Raw genomic sequence first — 26,337 nt, forward strand, 5'->3', positions numbered from 1 at the left:
GGCCCAGGGATCGAAGCCGTTGTCTCCTGCCTTGCAGGCGGATTCTTTTACTGCTGAGCCACCTGGGAAACCCAAAGCCTCAGTTTCCTTGCCTATAAAATAGGGATAGCAGGGTTGTGGTGAGGAGAAATGGGACAGTACATACAAAGTGGATAACCAACGGAAGATCCTCCATAAAAGGTACCTGTTAGTATCGTTCCCCTAGTAGATGCTGCCTTTGGAGGGCATGTCCTCCACTCGTAAAACAAGCAGCAGGGGCTCCTGAACCAAATACTCTGTGTTCCCACTTCCTAGAGTCATCAGCAAGTAACGTCTCTGTCCCAGGAAGATCAGTTACCTTAGGGCATCAGAGAGAACTGTTGTGGGATTTCTTTTTAAAAAACAAAACAAAACAGAATTAAGAGCTTTGAAATGAGACAACGGAAAAACGAGCACCAGAATTGCAAAGTTAACATTTTTATTGAACTGAAATTGGTGTAGAACAACAGGGGCCACCATCGCTGCTGAGCTCAGTTAACAACTGAAGAGCCCCTGCGACATCTTACCTTTCTAAAACGGTTTGGGTGGAACGACCGAAAACAGCGTAGATATATATGTGTAGGTTTTTTAACACTTCAAAATATTTTAAAATGAGCCTCATAGCCTTGTTCAGTTTTCAGGTTACAGAGGACACTGATAACATCTTCTGTTGCCTTCATTTAGTTGTGTCAGTTAATAACTGTTCCCAAGAGGTTCCTCTCAAAGCTGGCTGTTGATTTTTCCCCATCGGGTACACAAGAGAAGGATTTAGAACACTTAGGCAAGTGATACACTGTAAGAACCTTAAAAGTAGCAACGGCAAAACCACACGTACGTGACTCAGTACTCACGGGGCCAGCAAGACAAGGCAACTGGCTGGAGAGTTTCAGTCAAGTTCCAGAAGCAAAGAACACACTAGTGGAAGGGCAAGGCAACCATGTGGAGGGTCGGAACTGATGCACCATTTGTGTCTAAACCTCATTTCAACGCCTTGCTTCAAACATGAAAATATGCATTTGTTTGACAGAATAAGGTGAAATATTTTAAGGGGAAAGAAAACTCCTATAAAGGTTAAAAGATCAGTCAGAGATGAAGGAAGGTTAATACTGGATTTTTATAATCAATGCACGCAGCAATGATATCAAGTGACAACACCAATTACTTCTGTGAGAGCAAGTTCTGAACATTCATCTCTACGAGGGTATTAACCCCTCTCAAGTATTCCAAGGGAGATACATAAGCAACAAGGCAGGAAGTGAAACCTCACATAAAACAAAAAAACCACATCTACTTGATGCTATTTTTGGTTTGTATTAAATCAGCTGCTCATTCATTCTGGAGTTAATTTATGGGTGTTGGTAAAAATCTTCAAGAGTGCTTCAAATTATTTTAGGTGAAATGTGATGAACAAATAATAAGTCATTGTCTCATCTTGACAATGCTATTTTACACTTAACTATTTCTCTCAAAAAACAAAACTGAACTGAAACAAAACCTAAATAAATTCTACCAGAGTAGTAACTACGTGGCCACCCATTCCTGCAGCAATTATTTGAGAGAATCTAAAAATCTTGCAGTAGGAGATGAAAGATGATTATAAATATAAATATTTTAATAGGCCTATGCCTATCTTTAAAAGAGATGTAGTCTCAGGTAACAGCAGATTCAGAGATTTACACCTCTCAAATTTGCAAGACAGACAGATACACGTTTTGCAAGGATCTGCCCAATGTATACAACAAACATCTAAATTAAGGCTTTTATAGGTAGGTGGTCAAGTCTGTGGGCGTGCAATCCCGGATTTTCAGAAAGCATCTCCAGCTTCCATTGTTACCCAATTTGTAAACCAGAAGACGTGCTGATGGAGGTGGGTAGGAGCTCCAAGGGCCAACAATTAACCAACTGGAAGGCTTGCCTTATTTGTAAACAAGTTTTAAAGTAAGAGCTGGCAGTGAAACAATTGAGGGTGCCTCAAATGATGTTGAGAGGAAAAGTGATTTGCACCTGCTGAGAGATGGGCTTTAAAAAAAAAAAACAAAAACCAGCTGAATTTCGGTTCAAGACCTTGAGATTTAGAGACCTAAATGTTTAGAGTTGCTTCCAAGCCAAAGGTTCTCACACTTTAGCTTGCAGAAGTCTCTTGGAGGATACTTAGGAAAATGTGGCTATGTGGGCCCCATCTCCAGAGATTCTAATTTGGGGGATGCAAGTGGCCCGAGCACCTTGCTTTTGAGAAACACCATTCCCAGCAAGTAGCAGCACACGGTCTTTGATTAAAAGGCCACGATGTCTAAGAAATGACCTCTATGAGGTCATCACCTATGGAAGAATCCCTCAGGAGACTCCACCATAATGAAGTGAGGACCAACTTTATCCCCAGTTAAGTTTCTTTTCCTATTTTTTTTTCCCAACTGAAAGTTTGATATCAATGAACACAATGATTGTACCAATTCTGAGGTAAAAGGAAGAGCACCAGGGATCTCAATGCTTAAAAAAAAATCAAATTCCCTAAGAGGTCCATGCTATGTAGCAATCAAATTTCTGCGGTAATGTATTAGAGTTAGAGTGCACAGGGCCTTGTTGTAGTCTTTGTATAGTGTACTTTTACCATATTATTTACTCTTTCCTGTTAATGTTTTGGAACTCCATAGACAAAATTCCATCTACATGTTCTCTCAGGTTTTTTTTGGATACCAGCATTTTCTGGTTTACAACGATACACAACGAAGTTATATATTTTTTTGGATGCTGGAGACAAACATCTTTATTAAAGATACCACCAAAATTTTGGCAAACATTTCAAAACATATTTGTAAACATAATGCTTCCCTTTTAAACTGGCAGCACTTTGAAAAACAATACGATAAGACAACACAACTTGTATCAACATTAGTTCAAAACCCTTGTATTTTTGACCACATAACTTATGTTTCCACACGATAAAACAAATGATAGTTTAAATCAACGTCAACAGATAAACTCCATGAAATGAAAGTTTGTGCTGTTTGATGAATCACAGTATGTTATGGTTAAATATATCCGCTCTGTTTTATATTCCTGGCACCCAGGATGAAAAAAAAATTCTTTAAATATACATTTCATGTAGGTAATAGCTTCTTTGCATATCTCTCTTCAAAAAATACTTTATAGCAGTATATAAATAGGTTACCTACACATTTCATGTTATAATTTTGCCCCAAAACTATAGATCTGTTTCATTTTCATAACATCTCAATTTTGCCCAACATTAATAAAGCTGACAAACGGTTGAAATGGAAATGCTTTTTGTCTTCCATGATAGAAGTAGCAATTTGACAGGAAAAAAAAAAAAACACCTACAGTAACACTCGTCAGTTGTTTCACCTGAGCGTTTGGCCTACTGAGAGTAGCAGCTTTTCTCCTCCATGCACGCTCACATCCACACCACCTCTGCACACACACAGGTCGAGCACACGCGTTCAGACGCTGGTAGGCCACAGTGTACTTCCCACTGCTCTAATCAAATGGGAAGCAGTGCAGCTAATGAGCAACCACACTAGGTACACAACTAGCAAACACCTTAAGGCAACCATTGCAATGGGGGGTTAACTTGCAGGGCGATTCCTGTTCTAGATCAAGTCAGCCTATATATACACGTGTGTGTATAGATCTATACGCGTACTCACACACCTTTCTATTTCTTAACCCTCCAAAACAATGTTTTAACTTTTTTTTTGTATTTTGTGCAAATTTCTAAATGTTCTACCATTTAAGGCAAAGAGTTCGCATTAAGAAAGGTCAGAAAATAGGCTTATGTTTATCCAAAAGCATTTCACCTTGCATGTTACTTTTTTTTTTTAAATATACGTAACTTTGAAGGGTGGACACTGGATCCCTAATATCTAAAAAAAAAAAAAGAAAAGAAAATAATTTCTAATGACAAACACAGTTTTTAAGGAAAAAAGTTGATTTGAAGTACAGACACTGGATCCCCAATATCTAAAAAAAAATTATTTCTATTGAAAAACACAAGTCTTAAAGGTGAAGAAAGGACCAGAAAAAGCAGCTTCAAAAATGCAAGGAAGCAAAGTAAAATGGGAAAACAAGGAAAAAAAAACAGGTAACTCAAGTTTACTAATACTGAAACTTTCAACAGGCAAAGTTTCATTTTTTAGAATTTTGAGAGCAATTCATTTGGAATTTTAAATAAATAAGCTTAAGTTTATTCACATCTTCTGGTCCAAGCAGAGCTCTAGTGCCATGACTCTGCTTGCTGTTGGTCAAATTCACCTATTAGTCTTTTGATGTGAGCTAGCTTGTTATGAAGATACTCGCATCGGTATTTTTCTTCGTGGTAATTGGGACTAGACTGTGGATGAAAAAAACAAAACAGGAGTAAGACTATGGAATTCGTAATACTTTCTCAATGAGGTCAGAAAACTAATAGTGATGATACCTACCTGCTTTATCTTCTGATATTCTTGTAAGACTTCTTCATGAACATTCTAGAAAAGTAATAATTAGAAGTCAGAAGAGAACTTTTTTTCTTTGTGGTATAAACAGATAACTCACAATTGGCAAGGGTGTGGGAAATATTAATGATGGAATTAATTTGGTATAGTCTTAAAGGAAGGCAGTTTAGCAATTGCCATTAAGACTGCAAATGCAAAACTGACTCAGCATTTATACTTCTTTCAGATTATTTGTACCTGAATGAAATGACACATGTTCAGGGCTACTTGCTACAGTGCTGTGTGTAAAGCAGAAGAAAGTAAACACGGTCTAAACATCCACTGGGAAGGCAATGGCACCCCACTCCAGTACTCTTGCCTGGAAAATCCCATGGATGGAGGAGCCTGGTAGGCTGCAGTCCATGGGGTCGAAGCCACCAGGCTCCCCCGTCCCTGGGATTCTCCAGGCAAGAACACTGGAGTGGGTTGCCATTTCCTTCTCCAATGCATGAAAGTAAAAAGTGAAAGCAAAGTCGCTCAGTTGTGTCCGACTCTTAGCGACCCCATAGACTGCAGCCTACCAGGCTCCTCCATCCATGGGATTTTCCAGGCAAGAGTACTGGAGTGGGGTGCCATTGCCTTCTCAGAAGGAATCCTAAGAGGCCATTAAAGATGAGGGGAGTGCTGTATGTGCTTACGTAAAAAAGTTCTCTAAGATACATGTTGGTCAATGAAAAAAGCAAAGTACAAACAGTTTTATATAGTTTGGTATCATTTGTTTATAAGGGAGAAACAAAATATTATGTTCTGAGAATTTTTAATGAAATCAGATAATGTAATAAAGTATCTCAACTTACTGGAACATAAGACAAGGGTGCATCTTATCGATGATGACATCTTAGGTTCAATTAAATATGGTATATTCGTGAATTTACTTGTGTATATCTTATAATCACACAGCCTTCTGAAAGAATACACCGGGAACTGGTAATATTGGTTTCCTCGAGGGAGGATTATTGAGTTGCAAGGCAAGAGCTAACCTTTAAGTACCATATGACCTGGTATACTATGCATCTAAGCAGTTTCCAAATGCTTACATTTGTTCTGCACAGCTCTAATAATCTCACTCTATGGATGGGATTTTGAGTATTTTCAGGCAAGTAACCTTCCCAAGGTCATACAAGTAGAGCAGAGGTAGGAACCAAATGCAAGCCACCTGGCTTCAGAGCTTGCTCCTAACCACTAAGCAATTCTTAGAATTACATTTTAGTTTAAATATAATTGTGGTACCCTAGTAAATAACTATATAGAAGGAAAAAAAAAACCTCCTAACCACTGTATCACTCACTAACTTCTTGCACTCCCAACCACCCACTCCTCTGCAAAGTCTTCTATAACTTTAGGCAGCTTGTTTAAAAGATGGCCCACTAGTAGAAGATATAGTGAATCTCTAGGGCTTCCTTGATGGCTCAGCTGGTAAAGAATCTGCCTGCAATGCAGGAAACCTGGGTTCGATCCCTGGGTTGGGAAGATCCCCTGGAAAAGGGAAAAGTATTCAACTCCAGTATTCTGGCCTGGAGAATTTCATGAACTGAAGAGTTCATGGGGTTGCAAAGAGTTGGACACAACTGAGTGACTTTCACTTTCAGGGCATAGGTGCTTTTTCTTGTGTAGGTTCCTGCTGGAACAACAGTGGACTATGATGGAGACACCATTTGTGGCTGTGAAGTGCGACAAACTTATCTGTCCTACACAAGGAGGGGAACTCCCATTTATACCAGTCCTTTGGCTGAGGGCTCTAAGAACACTGTGGAGGCGGGTCAGGCTTCTCCTGCTCTGTGTCAGCTGTAGTAATATTACCACTTAAGGTAGGCAAGTGAGAATGGATTAATACCTGCTAACAAATGTCAGTAGTTGGACTAGCTGGAAGCACCCAGCTTTTCTTCACTTAAACCCCAAACCTGAGTGGTCTTAGGCTTCTTTTAATATTCTATGCCAGACTGAGGTTTAAAATAAATAAATTTACTCAAAATAGTAATTTTGGGAAATAGTATCAGATATAAGAACTATAGTCTGAGTAGGTAACACAATCAAATATTTTGATGAATCCCAAATCCAGCTTTTTTTCCCCCTATTTAGTCATCTGTATTTTTTTTAGTACACTACATGTTATGTCACGGGAAGTACATGAGTATATATTATATATTTTATACATATTATATAAAAATAGTGATTTTTTTTTTACATTGGAGGAAATAGAGGCTCATCGTGTTACTTATTTTTAAGAACTGTTTCAAATATTTATTTTCCTAGCTAATTCTAAGTCAAAGCCAAAAGCTGCAGAGAGGCTGGTCTGTGAAAGGACCTGCTCTGAAGGCTAGCAGGACGTCTGGGGATGGGCAGGGCAGAGAAAGGAAGAAGGCAAAATATGAAGTCAGTCCACTGAGGAAAACATGTGTTTACCTGATACTCTTTTGAGCCTGGAGAAAGGCGTTTTCGCTGTGCATCCAGTTTGATAAATCTTCTAGCCACAGTCTCCATCCTGGCATGCAAGGCCCTATATTCATCATACTCAGCGTTGAAGTCATCCTTGTAATTCTGGCGTTGCTCATAGGAGACGATGGCAATATATTTTCTAATAAGACAAAAGGTAAATGGAGAGGAGCTGTAGAACAAACATGACGCACAATATTTAAGCCAAATATTTGGAAACCGCATCTGTGCGTTGTTCCCTAGGCTGAGTCCCATTCTACCACTGCTTGAAGCCTGCCACTCCTTCAAAGACCTTCCAGGTGAAACTATCCCATAGCAGAGTTTAAAAACCTCGGTGAAGGAGAGTAAATGTGAGAAAACAAAACAAAACCAAACCATGGTGGCAATGGAATCACAGCGCAACTAGGAGACAGCACTCACAGAGGCAGCTTCCTACAGCCTTCTGCACTCGAGATAACTGACTGCTGTGTTAGCGGCAGAGGCCAGCCCTCTGCTAGTCACGTGGAGAGCAGAGGGCTGGTGGGGGACCTCGAGCCAGAGAATGTCACACAGTCACCAAGGGCTGAAGGCAGAGCGCTCTCTAGACCCGCTGCTTTATGAGAGGCAGTCTCTGTCTTTGGCCTTGCACACCTGCTGCCAGCAAGGTGCCTCAGGCCGTTCCCTCTGCCTTTCCTCCCATTTCTGGCGAGGCAAACATAAAATACAAAAGGGGGATTGTTTTACCGTTAAAAAAAAAAATAAGAGAGCAGGAAAAATAAAAAGGGGGAAAAAGGAATAATTCTCTAGTTCTTTTCAAACTTTTACTGCCATACTATGTGTAACAGAAAGCCAGTTTTATACTATCAGTTTATTTTCTTAATAGAAAGGCTACAAATATTTTACTTCAGGGTGTGAGTATCTCTAGGGACCTAGAGAATGAAAGTCATCTTCCCAGTGTCAGTCTGTTCAGTGGTGGTAAGTAATCAATAATATTAAAGTTTATATCATTTGTGGATATGGGTCTTTGCAGTCTGTGCTCCTGTCATGGGATGCAAAATTCCCTTGATTTTTTGAGATAAAAACTGAGATTTTGAAGCAATTTCAGGCAGGAGCTTCAGGGTGCCCAGTGGGTACACATCTATTCTTTACTGAAGAAGATTTTGGGAGTTCAGTCCTCTCAAGAATGGTTTTAGACAATCTTATCAGTTTTGTTTAAAATGCAAAATAGCACAGATGTCTATTTGCAAATGTGAGAAAAGTGATGCAGTGAGCAACCTTAATGTCCTCATTAATATTTTTATTCCTGCTGAGTTAGACCGTGTGGAGGTTTAATTTTATAAGTGTAATTGAGACAGTGGTAGTATGCTGATTTAAAGCTGCCCTGCTAGTATACGTGCTATAAAAGGAACCTCACCAGCCAAGCAGGGAAGCTGTCCTCTCTAGAAAGGTTCCTGGGGATAAGCATTCATAAGCAAAACGGCTTAGCTGAAACTCAGGTTCCATTTGTTATATAAAACATTTATCCCCCTTTCTTCAAGGAGGCCATACCCCCCTTTTAATTTAATTACCCCCTTAGGGAAGAAAGTACCAAAGTGGCCAGCAGTTGTGTTGCTATTTTATAGAAGATTATTTGGTTATACTGACATTTTAATGAAAAGTATTTCATTATTTTTAATAAAAATTATTATGGTTCTGCAGTTGGCTCTTAATGTAGTGATGGAATAAAATGTTAAATACTTTGGATAAGTCACAACCACAGTCTTATTAAGAAGTGTTCATATTATAAAAAAATTAGGACTGTTGTGGTTCAGTATGAATTATTCAGAGGCTGGTCATTAAAGGTTTTATAGGATGTCCTTTTGGTTTTCTTAAGAAACAGGTTTAAGTTCTATATTTTTAGTGATTTTTCTGAAATTTCATGCTTTATCACCATTTTAAGAAAATATGCAATATTTATATAAGATAGCTTTGGTTAAAATAAACTGCTTAAGTAAATTAAGCAATCATGGAGGTTATATATTTTCATGATTTTTAAAAGAACTAGAAAATGACAAACATACAGAAATGCACCGAGGCAGATATCTGCAGCAACCATCTGTAGATCAGTAAATTCGAAACAACTTATTAAGTACAGAATTAATTGCTTAAGTTGACAAAACACAGCCAACACTCGGAATACATGAGGGAACGGTTAGAATTACTTTTGAGTCTCCCCACATGATTTTGTCCTATGTAACAAATATACAGCAGTATTACCATTGTATAAGAGGAATTCAAAATCCGTCGAAAGAGAATGAGAGCACAGCACTGCAGCTGTTATTTGAGGGCACCACTTTTCACAAGATTTGAAAGGGAACGCATTTGGAGAGGTGACCCCCCACATCAGTGGAGCCAGGCACTGTCCCCCATCCATCCCTGACCGGGCCAACGCAGTGGCAGCAGCTTTTCCAACCGCCTCCCACCCTCCCCACCCCCCGGCCCCAAACACAGACTTTTAAGATGAAAGAGTATTCAGCATGGTTTCCTGGATTCCTTTTAGTTAAGAGATGATAACCGGCATTATCATTCCATGCTGTATCATTCCCAAATAAGTATAGCTTTCACCACTACTGTTATGCAAAGTAACACATTTTTAGTGTAAAATGTTTTCTACTCTGGAAATGAACGTTTCATTAGACACGGAGCACTAAACCGCATAGTTTAACTTTGCACACCATGAGATGCTACTGATAAAGAAAAAATGTTCATACAGCCCAGGTTCCATTTTCCAGTCTACATGTAAGCTATCTGTTAATTTTCTAAGCTACTAGTGAGTAAATCTGTGTGTTCTTTCACTCTCCATTTTTCTAGACTCTTGCAACTTAATTATTTTCTTCTTACAAAAGCCTTTGAGTCTGAAAAAATTATGTGTCCAAGTTATAATTTCTGTGATAACCAGTTATAAGAAAGTCCCCAGCTTAGCATTTAGCAACTTGTTGTCACAACAAGAAAAACATTATAACTAGTATTAGAGCGAAATGAGCAAATTTTACTGCTCTCTCCTCTTAATTTTATGGCACAGCTTTATTTAAATCAAAAGCCATCTATCTCTGCTGCTGCTGCTAAGTCGCTTCAGTCGTGTCCAACTCTGTGTGACCCCATAGACAGCAGCCCATCAGGCTCCGCCGTCCCTGGGATTCTCCAGGCAAGAAGACTGGAGTTGGACGCCATTTCCTTCTCCAATGCATGAAAGTGAAAAGTGAAAGTGAAGTCACTCAGTTGTGTCCGACTCTTAGCGACCCCATGGACTGCAGCCTTCCAGGCTCCTCTGTCCATGGGATTTTCCAGGCAAGAGTACTGGAGTGGGGTGCCATTGCCTTCTTTGTATTAACTGCAGAGGTTTAAGCACTTTATCAGTAATAAACTGTCCCTTTGGGGGCCCAAATGAATGACTGTGCACTGACAGACTGTCAGCTTTGAAGCGTAAGATCCCTGAAATCTTCCATAATCAAATGCTTGGCCTGGCCTCAGAACAAAGGACAGGCTTCTCTATACTTAAAGGCCACCGAGCAGAGCTCAGGGCAGGGGCAGGCACAACCTGCTGAAGCCGACAAGAGTGGACTGGGGACGAGCAGGCTTAATGGCAGCCTTTTTAATTGCAGGGGTGGCTCCAGGACTCTATTTCTGAACTTCTTACTGTTCTGATTTGCAAATTATGGGAAAAGAGTTTGCAAAGTTTCTAAAATTGAACAGTTCTCCCCCATTGGCAGACATTTAAACTTACATCAAATAATCTGGAAGTTCAATTGTTGAAGAAGGCTCCGTGGAGGCAGTGCAATCCTCTTTAACTCCTGCAAAGAAAAAAAAAAATTTTTTTTTCAAGCGTTCACCAAACAGTATGGTTACAAAATGCCTATAATTCTAAAATAGATCAGAAACATCTGGAACACTTTTCCTCAAATTCTATTCTTCCATCTCAATAAGCAACAGTGAGCAAGGAATACAATTGAGCACGAACAATAGAGGCCCTATGACCAGCGCCAGCAGAACCGACGCCAGGCATTGAAAGCACCCTGGCTACTGCAGTGTCTGCACAATAAAGGAATTCCATCTTAACCCAAGGTCAATCTTCTATTCTTTCCACAACAGTTGTGGCATCTGCCCAGCAATTCAAAGACTGTGGTGGCAGATGCAGCCAGACAATGGGAGATACAAACTTTATATCAACATCTACTTTTTGTAGGATTCAAATAAGGCAGATGAGATAATGAAGTCAGGTAGCAGAGTGCTTCAATCACTGTATTTTTGCTGCTATTCTTTTTGTATGCAGACAGTGCAATTGGGCAGGAAGTCTTCCCATCATTTTAAAGTAATTTAAAATGTTATTAGTGAACAATTTACACTCCTCTAATCTCTAACCCTCATAGTACTACATGGGTTTTTTCTTACGAGGCCAAAATAAATAGATAAATCAAGTCAGTCACTCAGAATTACGCTGTGAATCCCTCAGTATTCCATTTGTTTGAATGTACCATTTCCAGAGGGTATGTTTAGATTTTTTATTAGGGTAATTTTTTTTATCATTCAAAGTAGAATTAAACTAGTAACTCAAACCCAAGCCCTGCCTGCTGGCAAAACATACATGTTCAATATAAAACAAGAGTGAGTATTTAATAATTTCTTGGTTTAATATTTTAAAGGACAAACCACACTAAACAAATTATGCAGACCTTGTGGACTTACTGTGTGTGCGTATCTGATTCAGGCTTAGGTAAAAGCTTGTTTTTACAACAGCCCGAGTCTTAAAGGAAAAGGCATTGAGTGCTTGTCACCTGGCTTTTCCTTTGCCGCAGACATCAGATAAATTTCAATGGGTGCAGAGCATGTGGGTCTGAATCGGTCCTCAGTTTATGATAATCTCGACTGGCTGGTCCATCCTTAGTGAAGGATTTAGAGACTAGGTCTGCTTCTCTCGGCTTCCAAGTGGGAAAATAGTCAAACTCTGCTGTAGGACTCATCGTTCTAGGATCCAGTCCTCCCAGCAGATGCCTTTGACTCAGGATTACCTTCTGATGGTGGGAAGTGTGGAGTGGAGCATACCCAGGAATCTGGCTCACTGAGCACAAAGTTTCATTATTCTCTTTTCTTTTCTTGATCTGGCAACTTCAAGTATGATAGTGTTTGAGGGAAAAAGCTTACAGCTGACTCTTGGGCTACTATACACTACCACGCTGATCTAAATATTTCAACAGCTATGCTTTGATGGGCAATATACTCAATCCACGTCAGTAAAGGCACTGAATCATACTATCCCCATAATCCAAGCTTCTCTCCTATGGTTAAAACAGTCAGTTAAATCTAAGTACCACAGGCTTTCAGTATTATGGGTGAATCACATAAAGATTAAACTCCTTAAAGTCTAGTCACTGAAGTACATTTTCTAAAGTTGTATTTTTCTGGGCAATTTTACCTTAGTTATGCTGGGTTTAAAACTGGTAGCAGTCCTAAATGATGAGCATGGATCTTCTCTATGCTGGTGTGTAAGACATTACGTTTTAAATATATGGACTAAGAGAAATCTAATTATGTCATTAGGTTTTAAAGATCGCTACACCTTAGGTAAGCAGTGTTTCTACCGACTAACTGTTCTTCAGAGGTAAAGCATGATTTTAGGCTTCTTTGGGTCTCTAGATATTTGACTTTTAAAGCTTCCAGAAATTTGAAATGGTTAAATTTATTAATAACAACTGATGTTAGTTTACTCAAACAATGTTCTCAAAATTGGGTGAGGGGGTGGAGAAAAAAACCCCAAATCTATCAAGCTAGTCACAAATAGCCTTGCACAAGACAAATTGCTTTCACTCTGAATGAAGATGATGCTATGGATCTCCACATGTAATTTTACCTCGCTTGTTTTATAAAGAATTTGACATTTCCCCTGTGCTATTATTAATTAAAGCAGGGTTGACCCTGTTTCTTTGGCAAAGAAGGAAATGAGTATTTTTATTGCTAATTGTGTGTCTGGTTAAATCAGTTCAAGAATGGCATATAATAGGTCATGTTGAGGTTGCACAATACTGTGACAGCTCTGGAGAAGAGCAACAAAGTCCACCTTCTCAAAGTGGGTCCCTGGAGGACCAAAGGTCATTTTCAGTTGTCACCATCTTATTAATAAATACAGAAAACAATGGTTAATAGTTGGCTAAGAAGAGACAGAAAATGAATACTGTAAAATGGAAGAGAAAGAAACTTGCTCCAAAGGACAATACTAAAATTAATAACTAAACAGCAGGTCATTTGATAAAAAAGCATTACTAATTCTAAACAGCACACTCACATTCAGCACAGTCCCCTCTTCCTGTTCATTTAACCCACAGAGTTGGGTTTTTACAAATGCAAAATACCTTCATTGGAATCCGGATTGGAGTCATTCAGCTTGGCAATTTCCTCTTCTCTTTTAAGGTCCTCTTCCTTTTCCTCAATCATCTCAACGTCTTGCTTTTTTATTTGGTCCTTTTCCTTGTGTTTTTTAGATTTCTTCTTGGACTTTTTGTGAGACGAATGGTTTTCTTCCATAGGCTCTGGACACTTTAGTAGAACTGAACCAGGGGGTAAGGTTTCCAGAGAAGTCCTAGAGGTATATTTGTCTTGCTGGTCCTCATAGATACTACCATCTTGACTAAAACTGTCAACAGGTAGGTCTTGAGTCCCCCGGCCTTCTGGAGTGCTAGGGGAATTGGAGTTAGAATTTACAGTCTGAGGCGGGTTGGAGACAGGCAGGTGGGTTGAAGGCAGCGGTGGAGGCGAGGGGATGGCAGCGGCTGCAGGGGGTGGCGGGAGGCCTGCAGCGGATTTTTCACTGGTGGGATTCAAATGGCCGTTTAATGTTGGCGGCACTCTATTTGTCAGGTGAGATATTCGAGCCTTTTTATTCATTAAAGGATCAATGAAATCTGAATCCAAAAGCCGTTTCTAGGGATGGTGGTGAGGGGGAAACAGAGAAGAAAAAAAAAAAAAAAAAATGAGCCGGTTTGCACTAAAATGTAATACATGTGTCACTCGTTACCATATGAACTGAGTAATTTTATTCATACTTAAATTTATAACCAATTTAAATTCATCACCAGCATCGTGTTAACTATTCTCTGAGCTTAAGGCACAACCTACAATAATTTCATGTCTGGTGTAAAAAAACCAGAATCTGGAAAATATGTTTTTTTTTTTAATTTATTTATTTTTTTGACTGCACTGGGTCTTAGTTAGGGTATGTGGGATCTAGTTGCCTGACCAGGGATCAAACCTGGACCCCCTGCATTGGGAGCATGGAGACTTAGCCACTGGAACACCAGGGAAGGCCCCCCTAACATGTTTCTTGAAGAGATACATCAGATTATACTTTCTGATCATGCAACCCCACCGTCAATTCCTTGAGAGACTGCTGCTGCTGCTGCTAAGTCGATTCAGTCATGTCCAACTCTGTGTGACCCCATAGACGGCAGCCCACCAGGCTCCTCTGTCCCTGGGATTCTCCAGGCAAGAACACTGGAGTGGGTTGCCATTTCCTTCTCTAATGCATGAGAATGAAAAGTTAAAGTGAAGTCGCTCAGTCATGTCCGACTCTTTTTGACCCCATGGATTGTAGCCTACCAGGCTCCTCCATCCATGGGATTTTCCAGGCAAAAGTACTGGAGTGGGTTGCCATTTCCTTCTCCACTTGAGAGACTAGGCCAATTTATGTGGATTATATCACTCAGGAAGTGTATTAAATAGAGGTGGCCTCCTCCTTCTGCTGGCCACAGCTGACCTACTTATATTCAGTGAGAACCTCCTCTGAATATAACCAACCATTATTGGTTGTCAGAATCAACAGGGGAAGGAACAGGGCAACAAGCCTACATTTATTTCATCTCTTTGAATGTGCTAAGATGCTGCAGTTACAAGTATTTTGGCTGTTACTTATTATTTCCCCTGTCTTAAGATGGGAACAACCAGCACCTTCAAAATAGTTTCTCAATCAATCTCTATCATTGCTGAAATACTATCCACTTCCTCCCTGGCCCCCCTTAAATATATCTCTTCACTGGATTAAAAGATAAGTCTTAACAACTGGTACATAAAAATAATATAAAGTCATGTTAATATCATCCTAATCCAGCAACAAAAATAACAGTATTTAAAATAAAAAGGCAAGTCAGAGAGTTGATCCCCACTTCTGTCCCGTCTCCCTAAGCCTCAGGAGAGGGGTTCAGGGACAGGAGCACTCTGTCTACAGCACTGGGGGAGACAGGTCGGTCTCACCACTAGTCCCAGAGACCTGAGAGCGTTCGAGGTGGTCTGAGAACCAGGTGGGCTTGAACTCTTACGCTGCTCAGGATCTCCACATCTTCTTCCAACTGAATCTTTTGGGGGAAACTCTAAGCTGGAATGGAGTCTAACTGGAATAGTCTGATTGGGATCTAGTCAAAAAGTGCTTTGAGAAAACATATATGGGAATGGCAGAACTTTTTATTTGCTTATATATTCAATTTTCTCTATAATCTAAGACTTGATATGAGGCTGAATAAATATTGTCTTCTAGTTAGTGATTAAATGGAAAAGTAGATAATCTCAACAAAATGAAAACTTAAAGAACCGAATAGCAAGGTAGACATTAAGTACCTTAATGACAAATAGTGCTATGTAGTGGCAAAGAGTTCTGGGTTGGGAGCTGGGATCTGAATTCTAGAGTGAGAGCTCTGTCTGAGCTAGTCACAACTTGCTATGTGACTTTGGGTAGGGAGGCTATATAGCTTTTTCTGGGTCTAATTTCTCTTACGTGTAAATCAGACAACCTGAAAAAAATGGTACCTAAAGTCCATTTCAGGGCTATGATTATATAAGTTTATGCAATACCTGAGGAGAAGATGCAGTGTCTCTACTAGAACATACAGGAGATTCTGAACGGCTGGTGCTGGCAGCATTCTGAGATGGGTTTAATTTTCTGTAAAGCATACACATGTCCCAGTTAGGGAGACAGTTTTCAAATGTTCATGATAGAAAGCCTACCCTTGCTTCTTTTTTTGCATCTCAACCCTAAACTAACAATGACTAAAATAATTACTTATTTGCATCATTTTTAAAGGCAGGGGAAAAAAAAAAAAAAAAAAAGAACTTACCTTGAGAGCACTGACTCTAATGACCGTCTGTCTATTTCATTGTATCCAGGCCAGTCTCTTTGAAGTTCTTTAAAAACATAATCCTTTAAGGTGTATGAGAGGTCCTTAGGATTCAGATTGGCTACCTGGAACATGGTGTGAAAACAGAACATTAGATCTTTTTGCGATTTCCTAGCCTAAAACAGGCAATCTTTTGGATTTATACTGAAAATAACTATACCAAATGGCTCCAAAGGGACTGCTAGCTTTGCATATGCCAGATCTCAATAAATACTATTTGACTTCACTTGGGGAATTAAATAAAACTTTATATGCATATTTTTTTTTTTCCTGGATGGCTGCTGTATGTTAAATAGTAATTATACCATTACGCAAAAAGTGGAGGAAGGTTTTTTTTTTAATAATTTTTTTTTCCTAGTCAAAGGAATCTAAGACAGTTTTCTTAACAACTTTGTTATTTATTTCTGGCTATAACTCCATTGGGGCTTTCCAGGTGGCTCAGTGGTAAAGAATCCACCTGCCAACGCAGGAGATGCTGTTCCATCCCTAGGTTGGAAAAATTCCCTGGAGAAGGAAATGGCAACCCACTCCAGAATCCTTGCCTGGAAATCCCATAGTCAGAGGAGCCTGGCAGGCTAGTCTGTGGGGTTGCAAAAGATTTAGGACTTAGCAACTATACAACATTAACTCCATTACTTTTGAGTCACCATACAAGTCCCTGACCACTTGTGTTAAGTAGAAATCAAACAGTGACTATATGCTGGTTTACAAAACTTTCCCTTCAGTAATCAACAGAAATTATCTTCATAAATAGTATCAGTTCTGATGATCTTTTTTAAAATTTAAATTTATTTAATTGAAGGCTAATTACTTTATAATATTGTATTGGTTTTGCCATACATCAACATGAATCCTCTACGGGTGTACACGTGTTCCCTATCCTGAACCAGTTCTGATGATCTTGTGTGTCATCTTCTTAGCTTGCTAAGCTTGCTCCTTATAGCTGCCAGTTCTCCTGAAGAACCACTTTTTCAAAATCCTTGAAATTCCCCCAAACCAATAAATGGAAACAGAAACCAAAACAACCCCCAAATTACTGTTTTTAGTCAGCCAGTTTATTTGCAAGTGTAATCTTTTCCTACAATTCCTTGTGTGCCCAAGCCCAGGCTCCATTAACAACATAAATGTATGGATTCAGGGGCTGAACCAAGAGTCATTTCCAAGGCTGACAGAGAGGTATTCTTTTATTTTCCTACTGGAATGGTCTTTTTAAATAACTTTACTTCTTTCCATGTCTTTTAAAAGTACTATAAATTATAATAGATATTTTATGCTTTTCTCACAGCTCAGCTGAATATTAACAATGTTGATATACAGTAGAAAACAATAGGCTTCTCTTAAAATTTAAAAATAAATTAAAATGAGATACAACCAGATTTCTCAAAGTGAAATAAATACAATGATTTTACAATCTACATTCTGCTAGCTCCTAATTTATAACTCCAGCTTCAGTTGCCCTCTGGCCCAGACCCTTACATGTAACTACCTACTGAATATCCGTCTCCATTTGGGTATGTCTAACAGACATCTTCCAAAGAGAGGGCGTGTAGACAGGACTCCTGACCCCCCTGCACACAGGCGTTCCTTTTCCTTCACTCCCTATCTCAGTCAGTGGCTCAGGATCCATTCAGTTGCTCCATTTTGTTGTTCTGGGGCAAAGTCCAAGAACTGACATTTTTGAAAAAGCTCCCTAAGGGATTCTAATCTGCAGCTAGGACTATGCTGCGGATCTAGACTATGCTCAAGATTCTATCAGATAGTCAGCAGTAACGGCACTCATGTCTCACTTGCTCAGGAAGTAAGTACACCTACATTTAAAAATTATATACACATACACGATCACATGACCACTGACACACATCAGTAGCAGCCTCTCTGTGAACTGCCTCTGCCATCATTTTGTTCGCTCATCCTCTAACCTAGGAGGTAATTTACAACCTTTCTGAAAGTTCAGCCACAAATTATTTGGTGACTTATAACCTGAACCTCCCTCCTTCTCTAAACAAAAAACTGAACACACATAACTATACCTTTATCCTCATTCATTCTTTCATCCTGTCTCTTGAGCTCTTAAAACTGCTATGTGACAGATGGATTTAAATTAAGTGTTTTCAAAAAGTACTCAAATGACTTAATAAGATTGTTGAGATTGCTCAAGATATTTTGGGGACTGGTTAACCCAGAACTGAAGATTATTTTACTCTTTCATGACATTTAGTATCATGATATGAATACAAGAGAAAACAGATAAAAAATAGACTTAAAAAATGTTATTCCTTGAATAATAGATGGAAACCTGAAGGTGTATTTTATTTTTTAAAGATGAAATTTAAGAACTTTGAAAATGTTACTGCTTTAGAAAAAAAGAAAGCAGACTGTGATTTATAGTGGATTTGAATGCTAACCAACATTTATGACCCAAAATCATTTTGAAAAATACAGGAAGTTAGAGCCTGAAGAACTGTTGACTTTAACAAAAGTAATGACCTACATTTATACATAAGCTTGTTATTTTATGGTAACTGATCAGAGCTAATACTTAACACATTCATATCCTTTAATGAAGACAGGTGACTGATGTCAGCATATCCAATGGTAGAAAAAGGCCGAGTATTACAGACAGAAAGAGCATGCAGGGTAAGACATTCACAATTATTTAGTAAGTAAAAATATTCTAGTTTATACCAACCAAAGACCAATAAAATACACTGTATAACTTCACCTACATAAACCAGGAAAAAGTATGGCAACAGTTTAGTACATTCAGTACTAAGAGCAGACAGCAAAAACTTATTTTTTTTTTTTAATGGACTTTCAAGCAAAATTTGTTTAATCCAAATGAAGATAAGGACTTGAAACTTTTTTCCAATCGTTCAGAAGCCTCTAACTTATAAAACCTAGTGTAACTGTTCAGTTAGTTTTTCATTAAATGTTTAAACCAAGATGAATTTAAGCTAATGTTCATATACCATTGATCAAAACGATCCTGAAATTTCTCTAACTCGATAATAATAACAAGCCTTCTTAAATGAACTCCCCAACAAGACGGTGGGCAGACGGAACTCTCTCCAGCTCTCCTCACCTGCTGCAGAACTGCTCCAAGGGAGTTTTTGTCTTTCTGATTGACACCGTCTTTCTGCAGTCGGGCCAGCAGCTCAGGTTTCTTATAGGCCTTCAGTGCCAGCAAGTGAATCACCCTGTCCCGATACGGCCGCTGAGAGACACTGTTGCTGCCGTGTGTCTTGCGAATTGTATTTGCAGGGTTCATGGGGGTTGACCTTTTCCTTTCAGGCACTGCATCTGAAACAGCTTGAGGAGCTTTCCGAATTTGCACTCTTTTCCCTAAAGTCCAGCAGAAATGACATTGTTAACACACTTGCAGGCAGTAACATCATGAGCATCTCAACTTCCATGACTGATTTAGGCATCTTTTCATTTCTGAAAGGAATAAAGACCTCATATTTCAGCTTTTGTTTTATAGAAAGATATGCAAACTGAAAGCATTCTGAATAAATGGCCTAAAATATAGATTTGGAATTTTCTGATAGAATCATTTATTGGAAAAAATAAAACTTATAGAAGCATTTTGGCCACTTAGCTACACATGGATAATAACTAGTGACACACACCATAGCAACACACTGGACATTTTAAGGCTGTAGGCATTTGATGTTAGGTGGAAATAATTTCCATATTCACCTGTGCTACTTACAGAACTTAAACCTACATGTTGTATGTCGTTTCTTTCAGACATGAATACAACGAACATGCTAAATGTGGAAAATATCTGTTTGTCTCACTAACGACGTACTCTCAGCTGAGCTCAGTCATTAGCTTAATTTCAGATTCAGAAGCCATGAAGAGAAGAGGCAGTCATAATTTGGGGTCAACCTTCACCAGGGTATTCACAAGCGATACTGCTTTTCAACAGAGCACAACAAACTCTGAGTCAAAAAACAAACAAAACTAACCAACCAACAACACAGTCTCAGCAGGCCAGACAATCAGATCCCTTCTCTGTGGTGCAGAGACTACCCAGGTGAGTTAGAGGAGTGGAGCGGTAAGAGGAGGCCCTCACCCCAGTTCTGCACAGGCCAGTGCCATGCACACAATCAACTCACTGTTTGCTTAAACTTGACAGTGACAAGTGTTTGGCAAGTGGCTGCTTCTAGAAAATACTGTGGGCTATGTGGATTCTACATGTGGGTGAAGCCATCAGGACATGGCTGGTCACTGATAACACCTGGTGACCATTCCTTGCAGAAGAAACAGAAATGAGAATGAAACTGGACTGACCCTCACTTTATGATTTCTGAGGTGAAATCTGAGTTCATTACAAAAGCCTCCAACTCTATGCCCTTGGGTTAAAGAGAAGGAAGAACTGGTAATGACAGCCAACGTGGAGCCACTGCACTAGGGATAATACTAGCAACTAGAAACAATGGAGAAGCAAGAGCAGTCTCTCCTGTGCTGTGACCGTGGGTGAGAGCTGCGTGGGGCAGGAACTGTACTGAAGAGCAGTCCTGTCCATGCTGGGTCTTCACGGCCTGGCCAGCGGGGCTGTTTATTTGCTGTAATCCTACCTAAAGGAAAAAGAATGATCTCACTGGCTCTTACATTTCTTTACAATCTGGACATCACCAATTGTAAATATCAGATCAAAATACTGACCAACAAAGGAACCAACATTAAAGGGTCACTGCCCAGGGATAAGAGAAGCTATTAAATTAAGGTACAATTAGTTTTGGAGGTGGATTTAGATCTGGTTTCTGTATTTTTCTTCAGAGATAGTTAGATCAGTGTCAGATGTGCAGGGAACTAATATTTATCTTGCACCAATTACGGGATGAGAGTGGGGCATTGTGCTAAGAACTTTACACATATAATATAGTCTCACAGTTAACTTGATGAGGTAGGCCTTGGTCCCATTTCACAGATGAGAAAAGTAGAGTTTCAATGGGATAAGCTCAAAGAGTAAAGTGCTCATTTAGTATTTGCAAGTTTCTGTGATTAATACCCAAGGTTTCCTACTTGTACTTCTTTTATTGGAAAGTTTTTACGAACAAATGCCCAATGTCTGTTCTTGATTCATGTTGGGCTGCCAGCTTCCTGTAGACGAAGCTCTGGCTGCTTTGTCAATCAGATTTTGATGGCTCACAAAATGAACTGACCAGCAGAGTATCAAAGAGAATGATAGCAAGAGAACAAGCAGATGGCAGAGAAGCAGAATCAAGGTGGCCTGTCCTGTGTTTTCCCACATTACCAGGCTGCCCGAGTTTGAAGACACGTTGAAATTTCTAATATGGCAACTACAAACCTTCCAACCCACCACTTCTCAGTTCCAACAGTGTTAGCAAATAGCACTATTCCTTGAAATTTTAATAGGAATTTGTGGAAAGAAAGAATAAAGGTCAGGCAAGTTTAGGAAATGATATAAATTCCACACTCCCCTCCCCCTTGAAACCTGCTTAACTTCCACTTCCCCAAACCAAGCTGACTGTGGATCCCTTTCCCACACTCTCTGGGGAGGGGGAGGGGTGAAGGATGGTTTTTAGCTAACTCATACTACCATGACTGGTGATTTAGAATGAATTCAGGCTAGCAAGGAAGGTAAATAGAAATGAAAACAAAAACAGGACTATCACTGTGTCGCAGGCTGCCCGACCTCTTCTGTAGGTCTGACCAACCTCTGGTCCCCGGTCTCAGGAGAGCCCCCAAGGTCTCCTGAGTTTACCCCACCCTCCCTGACGTGGACAGAGGGCAGCCAAATAAGGCAGGCTCACTGTGACCTTAAGAGGGGTCTAAGTATGATGTCTGGCAAGAAATTAGGATCTGGTTAGGGATACGACTGCCTTGGAGTCTCAGCTGGGATGGAATGCTAGACTATCATCAGTCCATGAGTCTCCTACCTGCAGAACACTCACTTCACCTTTACCTCATTTTAAATAGCCAGTCACAGGGTAACCTATTTCTTTCAAATGATTAAAGAAGAATGGAGCCACACTGGGCCACGGGGTTTTACACAAAAGTCACTGGCTCCCCACCTCCCCATCAGTTTGTGCCAATTTAACCAGGAAGGAGTCCTCTGATTTAAGGGAAGACAGGCTACAGACGAAGAAAACATCGGTATTGTATGTATGCAATTAGAGAATTGAGATGCTAAAGTTAAAAAAGAAAAAAAAATAAAATAAAATAGAGCAGGAAAATGTCAGGTTCAAAGTGGGCAGAAGAAAGGCTTTATTTTTATTTTCTTACATTTGCCTCAGAAAAGTCCTTTTAATAAAGCCCATGGGAGAACCTAATTCTCTTCCCAGACCCAACTGCTAATCAATTCCCTGGGCTCCTTATATAAACAGCAGCAGCAGGTCCGACAGAGTTGGGTAATCTGGGACTAAATCTGAACTGTTTTGTTTCCTAACAAGGAGTCCACTTCCAGCTTCTCCATTTAATACGCTGGTGATAGGATTTATCCCTTTAATGACTCTGAGTAAACCATCTGAAAGGAAGATGTTAAAGCAGGCCCTCCGAAGGAGAGCAGGGACAGCAGCTGTCTTCTGCAGTTGTTTTTCTTTTCTGTGGAACCTAACCAGAAACCCTGGCAACACCAACCTGAGGCTTTAATAAAAACACTGGCAGGACCTTGACAGTGGTGTGACACTGTCATGGTTAAATACATGATCTACTGCAGGGGAAACCATTTCCACTACTTAGCATTTGGGATCACTTCTTCAAAAGGTTTACTATTAAAACATATGTAAACCTCAGTCACAGAATGCTGGAACGACAAAGGACCTTAGATGCTAACCTAAGTTCAAAACCCTTTATTTAGTATTTGAGAAAATTAAGGTCTCCATGTTAAATGATTTTGTCCAAAGTCACTCAAATAGGTACTAACATCAAAAACAAGGAGGATGGGAGCAGAAGTTGAAAAGACTGGAAAAAGGATCTTAGAAATTACATTGGTTGGGTTATTTAATATACCTAAATAACTAGCATACTTACAAATTTATGATTCAATACATTTCCAGAATTTAGATAGGAGTCAGTGAGCAGACATAAGATCCTGGTAAACTAGAGGTGATAAGTGTTTCGTTTTAAACAAAGGGGAAGGATCATAACAAAACAACAGTGCTCATCAATGATATAAATGGCATGACTACAACTGGACATAGTACTGACAAAAGGATAACCATATTTTCTAGGTTAACGCTTCTGTTCCTTTCCAGGCAAACAGGCTTTGCTTTTTTCTCTGCAGCCCACTGGAGGGTCATAGAAGCTCATGTTCCTGGTTGCCTAGGCTAGCTGAGCCCTAGGAGCTCAGCCTTCCTTCCCTGAAGCTGGGCTTGTACCCTAATTCAACTGTCAGAGGCCTGGCACGATGCCATCACAACCCACAGTGACACCAGCGTTATTTCTATTTGTCTTCTACCCAGCTGACACTATTAAAAGAAACCTTGTTCTACAGGGGCTTCTAAGCTGCCAGAGGTCAACTTCTGTTATCATCTCATAAGATAAATTCAATTATGAACTAAAGAGGTACCTCCTATTGTCTTATGAAAAAAGCCACAACTTGTTAATGAGGCCAAGCTCCTGGTTTTCCTATTTGCTGATACCAACAGCTTCATGGTGAAATGGAGAGGCAATGATTACCCACCTCCGAGGGTGACTGTGAGCTTAAATGACTGACTACGTGGACAGTGCTAACCAGTCCCTTGTGCATCAGAAGCGCCCGTTAAGTGCTGAGTAATGTTAGTACTGAAGGGTGACAGACAAGCATTTTACAGAGCGGAGTGAGTCAGTTTTGAGATACTGGAAAAAGCAGGAGGATACAAACTGAGCTGCCTGGAAGGAAAGACACATGGTAAGGGCCTGGTCCTGACAGAATTAAAAGAAAAAGATGAAAACATGCCATAATACAGAGGAGTAAAAAAATAAAAAACAAATACAGTAGAGCCAAGCTGGAGTCTTTTGCTCTACTGTACACAGAACTGGTCAGTCCCTTTTTTTTCTTTTCTTAAGGGTAGCGTGTGCAGTTTTGAGTTCTGAGGTGAAGAACTGGAGGCAGTCCAGAGGAGAGCAATAAGAATAATTAAAGGGTTGGGATGCGGGCCATATTAAGAAAAGTTAAAAGGAGCTGGGGTTATTTGACTTAGAGAATAAAGGGCTGAGGAGGTTAATGACAAGACTGAAGACCAGAGAACACTGTGCTGTGATGGTGTAGCCCAGGGCGCTGAGGAGAAGGCTAACAGAGCACTGGGTTGGCAGAGATCGCCACCGGGGGGAACGTATGTGTCCTCGTCTCCACAGGACAGAGATGTAATCTGGTTCAGAAGTTTAGATAACCTCAAATTCTATGTGGTCACTCTAAAAAATGTATATAAATTATTGGAAGTGCCAATAAGAAACCCTGCAAGTTTCAAAAGTCCCACACCATTAGGGCAACTAGGTCTGTGTGACTCGGGGTGTTGAAAAGTCTGTTGTGTAAGCTGTGAATGAACTGTACCAACCCTACAAAACAAACAAAAACACACGGACACAGGGTACACCCAAGATCTTTCCCTGGAAAAGTACAGTGATCACTGCCAATTTTCAAAAGTAAATCAAGGTGGAGGTTTTCTACTGGTTATACTGGGAAGAAAAAATAACCATTTTGATGGCTTGAGTCTTCTATTCCTTTGTCAAACATACCAGTTTACCTCATGTTTTATAAATTGGTAGTGTTGGACAGAGTTAAAAAACACTGTCAAAGCAATAGGGACAGTAAATTCATACCTTGCACTTAAATTTAAGTGCAGATCTTGTACATTTTAGAAACAATTTGAGATTTAGCTTACTAAAGTTAATTAGGTTACTTGTAAGAAGAAAGAGAGGAGGTTGGAAGTTGTTACCTTATCAGGTAGGAAAGAGAAGATGAAAAATCTCATTGCTTGTAACTTACTGGGCAAGGAACTGGGCCCCATGGGTACAGATACCTGGGGAAGCCATGAATTGTTGTTAAACCAAACTAAATGTATCTAAGCTAAGCACCAAGTCCCAGGAGCACTGGCTCTGTTCCAAAGAAATACTTACTAAGGATACTAGTGGAGCTTCTCAAAGCTGAATGCATTGTAACTCGTGCAGCAATGGGCAAATAGAGAAGTAAAATCATACAAAACCGTAGAAAGATGTTGATTAAGGATTTGGTTATTCAAGAGACTTTTTGTGAGCATTTATGTTTTCAAACTAATATCCTTTCATCATTTACTATCCAGTGACTTGTGTTATTAAACTAGCCATGGCCTCGTAGAGCTTATCCTCACTCTGGGTAATTCTATTACTACTGTTAATAGGCTCGTAAAGGAGAGACTCTTCTGGCTGGTCTGGTCTTCCCTTTGATCTGAGGGATACTTGAGTGAGCTGATAAAAATGAAGGGAGTGGGGCAGTCTCTTAATTAATGAAGAGATGAGGATTCATAATTGAGATGATATCACAATAGAATCATTATACTAACTAATGCTTGGCTATAAACACATTTTATACTTTTGTAATAAAAATTCCTTGTGCAAAGATCCTTTGACTCTAATAGAAAACTGGAAAGTTCTACTAATAGAATTTACTATAAAAAAATAACTCCACACAAGTGCAAAATAAGAACCATACTGTCCACCACTGAAATTACATCATCCAGTGACAAACACAGCAGTACCACTATCACAGTCTTACATAATAAAGTAACTTGACCAGATCCCCAATACTGTAAAGTAATAATAAATAGCCAATAGAAGATTTGGGATTTATAAAAGAAGTAAAATTTCCATCTATTCCATCAGCAGTATGAAGAGGACAAATGACTTTTGACCATGTTTTTAAAAATATTCTCAGTACTAATTTCTGTGTTTTCATTAAGTTAATATTACCAATATTTACCTATAGTGATCTTGAATTATTCCAATCAATCAGCAAGAAGGAGAAATATATCTATACCAACCTACATATGGTCCACCAGGTTTGATAACTTTTGTGCTTCGGTTGCGGGATTCCTCCTCTGCCTGGGTCATTCTTTCTCGTGTCATCTGATACGAGTCATTTGTTGCACACACTGTAATTTTATCTTGTATAAATCCCAGGCAATTGAGCTGGGAGGCTCCAGAGCTGTCAGGTAAGATGGTGGCTTGTTAGAGATGTCCCACATTTTGCACAATAAAGGCAAGCAGGAATTGTATAATTCTACAATCAGCAGCTT

The 26,337-nt window shown here is 39.6% G+C and overlaps 1 protein-coding gene across 2 annotated transcripts in view; it reads right to left on the bottom strand.

Annotated features, from left to right (window-relative positions):
* Nucleotides 1-440: 440 nt before the first annotated feature.
* Nucleotides 441-26,337, bottom strand: part of ELL2 (elongation factor for RNA polymerase II 2) — a 73,798-nt gene continuing 47,901 nt past the window's right edge. The window contains exons 4-12 of one of the 2 annotated variants that reach the window (XM_059888472.1): nt 26,083-26,246; nt 19,197-19,456; nt 16,055-16,179; nt 15,792-15,879; nt 13,304-13,871; nt 10,684-10,750; nt 6,912-7,083; nt 4,458-4,502; nt 441-4,366 (exon numbers count right to left, since the gene is read on the bottom strand). In XM_059888472.1, coding sequence (XP_059744455.1) covers nt 4,250-4,366; nt 4,458-4,502; nt 6,912-7,083; nt 10,684-10,750; nt 13,304-13,871; nt 15,792-15,879; nt 16,055-16,179; nt 19,197-19,456; nt 26,083-26,246 — 1,606 coding nt within the window. In that variant the 3' untranslated portion in view covers nt 441-4,249. The remainder of the gene's footprint in view (nt 4,367-4,457; nt 4,503-6,911; nt 7,084-10,683; nt 10,751-13,303; nt 13,872-15,791; nt 15,880-16,054; nt 16,180-19,196; nt 19,457-26,082; nt 26,247-26,337) is intronic. The other variant, NM_001191146.2, reaches the window with a different exon arrangement.

Source organism: Bos taurus, chromosome 7, assembly GCF_002263795.3.
Source record: "Bos taurus isolate L1 Dominette 01449 registration number 42190680 breed Hereford chromosome 7, ARS-UCD2.0, whole genome shotgun sequence".
Taxonomy (NCBI): Eukaryota; Metazoa; Chordata; class Mammalia; order Artiodactyla; family Bovidae; genus Bos; species Bos taurus.